This window comes from Procambarus clarkii, chromosome 79, assembly GCF_040958095.1.
Source record: "Procambarus clarkii isolate CNS0578487 chromosome 79, FALCON_Pclarkii_2.0, whole genome shotgun sequence".
Classification (NCBI taxonomy): Eukaryota; Metazoa; Arthropoda; class Malacostraca; order Decapoda; family Cambaridae; genus Procambarus; species Procambarus clarkii.
This window is the reverse complement of record NC_091228.1, coordinates 2,653,848-2,657,757: the sequence shown is the minus strand read 5'-3', so window position 1 is coordinate 2,657,757 and position 3,910 is coordinate 2,653,848. Positions and strand designations below refer to the sequence as shown.

General features: G+C 48.1%; 1 protein-coding gene across 1 annotated transcript; it reads right to left on the bottom strand.

The window, feature by feature from the left end:
* Positions 1 to 225: 225 nt before the first annotated feature.
* Positions 226 to 3,492, bottom strand: LOC138357623 (putative uncharacterized protein DDB_G0282133). Its single transcript, XM_069314619.1, has 3 exons — positions 3,484 to 3,492; positions 1,584 to 2,912; positions 226 to 879 (listed from the first exon to the last, which is right to left on the bottom strand). The coding sequence occupies exons 1-3, from the start codon at positions 3,490 to 3,492 to the stop codon at positions 226 to 228; spliced, it is 1,992 nt and encodes a 663-aa protein (XP_069170720.1).
* Between the last annotated feature and the right edge of the window lie 418 nt (positions 3,493 to 3,910).

The window sequence follows — 3,910 nt, the reverse complement described above, 5'->3', positions numbered from 1 at the left end:
GTCAGATGGTGCGATGTTTGGCGGTGTTGCCAGATGGTGCGATGTTTGGCGGTGTTGTCAGATGGTGCGATGTTTGGCGGTGTTGTCAGATGGTGCGATGTTTGGCGGTGTTGTCAGATGGTGCGATGTTTGGCGGTGTTGCCAGATGGTGCGATGTTTGGCGGTGTTGTCAGATGGTGCGATGTTTGGCGGTGTTGTCAGATGGTGCGATGTTTGGCGGTGTTGTCAGATGGTGCGATGTTTGGCGGTGTTGCCAGATGGTGCGATGTTTGGCGGTGTTGTCAGATGGTGCGATGTTTGGCGGTGTTGCCAGATGGTGCGATGTTTGGCGGTGTTGTCAGATGGTGCGATGTTTGGCGGTGTTGTCAGATGGTGCGATGTTTGGCGGTGTTGCCAGATGGTGTGATGTTTGGCGGTGTTGTCAGATGGTGCGATGTTTGGTGGTGTTGCCAGATGGTGCGATGTTTGGCGGTGTTGCCAGATGGTGCGATGTTTGGCGGTGTTGTCAGATGGTGCGATGTTTGGCGGTGTTGCCAGATGGTGCGATGTTTGGTGGTGTTGCCACATGGTGTGATGTTTGGCGGTGTTGCCAGATGGTGCGGTGTTGCCAGATGGTGCGGTGTTGCCAGATGGTGCGATGTTTGGCGGTGTTGTCAGATGGTGCGATGTTTGGCGGTGTTGCCAGATGGTGCGATGTTGCCAGATGATGCGGTGTTTGGCGGTGTTGCCAGATGGTGCGGTGTTGCCAGATGGTGCGATGTTTGGCGGTGTTGCCACATGGTGTGATGTTTGGCGGTGTTGCCAGATGGTGCGGTGTTGCCAGATGGTGCGGTGTTTGGCGGTGTTGCCAGATGGTGCGGTGTTTGGCGGTGTTGAGGTCTAACCACTGTGGGAGTAGGGCCAGATTCACGAAGCAGTTACGCAACCACTTACGAACCTGGGGCCAGATTCACGAAGCAATTACGCAACTGCTTACGAACCAGGGGCCAGATTCACGAAGCAGTTACGCAAGCACTTACGAACCAGGGGCCAGATTCACGAAGCAGTTACGCAAGCACTTACGAACGTGTACATCTTTCCTCAATCTTTGACGGCTTTGGTTACATTTATTAAACAGTTTACAAGCATGAAAACTTGCCAATGAACTGTTGTTATTGTTATAAACAGCCTCCTGGTGCTTCGGAGCTCATTAACTGTTTAATAATTGTAAACAAAGCCGCCAAAGATTGAGAAAAGATGTACAGGTTCGTAAGTGCTTGCGTAACTGTTTCGTGAATCTGGCCCCAGGTTCGTAAGTAGTTGCGTAATTGCTTCGTGAATCTGGCCCCAGGTTCGTAAGTGCTTGTGTAACTGCTTCGTGAATCTAACCCCAGGTTCGTAAGTGCTTGTGTAACTGCTTCATGAATCTAACCCCAGGTTCGTAAGTGCTTGTGTAACTGCTTCGTGAATCTAACCCCAGGTTCGTAAGTGCTTGTGTAACTGCTTCATGAATCTAACCCCAGGTTCGTAAGTGCTTGTGTAACTGCTTCGTGAATCTAACCCCAGGTTCGTAAGTGCTTGTGTAACTGCTTCGTGAATCTAACCCCAGGTTCGTAAGTGCTTGTGTAACTGCTTCGTGAATCTGACCCCAGGTTCGTAAGTGGTTGAGGCTGCGGAATCCACTTTGTGACGCCAGTGGCGCCAAGAAGGGGAAATGCCTCACCGGCACTGTTGATGGCTGTGTTCTTCCTGTTGATGGCTGTGTTCTTCCTGTTGATGGCTGTGTTCTTCCTGTTGATGGCTGTGTTCTTCCTGTTGATGGTTGTGTTCTTCCTGTTGATGGTTGTGTTCTTCCTGTTGATGGCTGTGTTCTTCCTGTTGATGGTTGTGTTCTTCCTGTTGATGGTTGTGTTCTTCCTGTTGATGGTTGTGTTCTTCCTGTTGATGGTTGTGTTCTTCCTGTTGATGGCTGTGTTCTTCCTGTTGATGGTTGTGTTCTTCCTGTTGATGGCTGTGTTCTTCCTGTTGATGGCTGTGTTCTTCCTGTTGATGGTTGTGTTCTTCCTGTTGATGGCTGTGTTCTTCCTGTTGATGGCTGTGTTCTTCCTGTTGATGGTTGTGTTCTTCCTGTTGATGGTCGTGTTCTTCCTGTTGATGGTTGTGTTCTTCCTGTTGATGGTTGTGTTCTTCCTGTTGATGGCTGTGTTCTTCCTGTTGATGGTTGTGTTCTTCCTGTTGATGGTTGGGGCCTCGTGTTCTTCCTGTTGATGGCTGTGTTCTTCCTGTTGATGGCTGTGTTCTTCCTGTTGATGGTTGTGTTCTTCCTGTTGATGGCTGTGTTCTTCCTGTTGATGGCTGTGTTCTTCCTGTTGATGGCTGTGTTCTTCCTGTTGATGGCTGTGTTCTTCCTGTTGATGGCTATGTTCTTCCTGTTGATGGTTGTGTTCTTCCTGTTGATGGTTGTGTTCTTCCTGTTGATGGCTGTGTTCTTCCTGTTGATGGCTGTGTTCTTCCTGTTGATGGCTGTGTTCTTCCTGTTGATGGTTGTGTTCTTCCTGTTGATGGTTGTGTTCTTCCTGTTGATGGTTGTGTTCTTCCTGTTGATGGCTGTGTTCTTCCTGTTGATGGCTGTGTTCTTCCTGTTGATGGCTATGTTCTTCCTGTTGATGGTTGTGTTCTTCCTGTTGATGGTTGTGTTCTTCCTGTTGATGGTTGTGTTCTTCCTGTTGATGGTTGTGTTCTTCCTGTTGATGGTTGTGTTCTTCCTGTTGATGGCTGTGTTCTTCCTGTTGATGGTTGTGTTCTTCCTGTTGATGGCTGTGTTCTTCCTGTTGATGGTTGTGTTCTTCCTGTTGATGGTTGTGTTCTTCCTGTTGATGGCTGTGTTCTTCCTGTTGATGGCTGTGTTCTTCCTGTTGATGGCTGTGTTCTTCCTGTTGATGGCTGTGTTCTTCCTGTTAATGGCTGTGTTCTTCCTGTTGATGGCTGTGTTCTTCCTGTTGATGGCTGTGTTCTTCCTGTTGATGGTTGTGTTCTTCCTGTTGATGGCTGTGTTCTTCCTGGAGGCCAATTGGATGGAGAGGAAGAATGTAGAACTAATCGTAGGTAGTATTATAGAAGGTTGTAATGGTGGGGGGGATTATGGGGGTAATGGGGGGAATAATGGGGGTAATGGGGGAATAATGGGGGGAATAATGGGTGTAATGGGGGGAATAATGGGGGTAATGGGGGGAATAATGGGGGTAATGGGGGAATAATGGGGGTAATGGGGGGAATAATGGGGGTAATGGGGGGAATAATGGGGGTAATGGGGGGAATAATGGGGGTAATGGGGGGGGGAAGCCGGATGCAACACCAGCTGGATGTGAGTTGAATGGCTGAATATTTTTAGCAAAAATTCCCATAAAATTAATTTTGTTTGATAAGGATATTAATGTAATTTGCTAATATGCAATAAAGTAATTACGTAATTTTCCAGCGAGTATAAGACTTCTAATTTCTAACGAGACACATAGCTCATCGTGATGTAAACGACCTGCTAGTTAAGCAGCTCTTTGTGTCGCGTAGGCGCTGACGACCAATTAGACTGTGACAGGCAAGGTCCGGTCCTGAGGCCGGACTTGTTATTGACCCGAAGGTGACCTCTGCTCAGCACACACACGGTCACCAGTACTCATTGAAAGAGCTGTGTCTGCGGAACTACAGTGAGGACGGAAAGTGATAATGGACAGAAGAAAGTGAGGTTCATGATTACGCAAACGTCGATAAGATGACAAGTAAAGCAAGCGAACCTGAGGAAAGTTCGCCGGAAGAAAACCCAGATGTAATAGCACTCACAGAAACGAAATTATCAGGCATTACAACAAATGCAGTGTTTCTGTGGGGCTATTATATAATAAGGACAGAGGAAGGGAGCGAAGGAGTGGCTCCG

What these genes read in the sequence shown, in the direction of transcription:
- LOC138357623 (XM_069314619.1), bottom strand. An exon ending in CAAGCACTTACGAACCTGGG is followed by an intron (nt 880 to 1,583) that starts GTTAGATTCACG and finishes CACAGTGGTTAG; the next exon opens with ACCTCAACACCGCCAAACAC.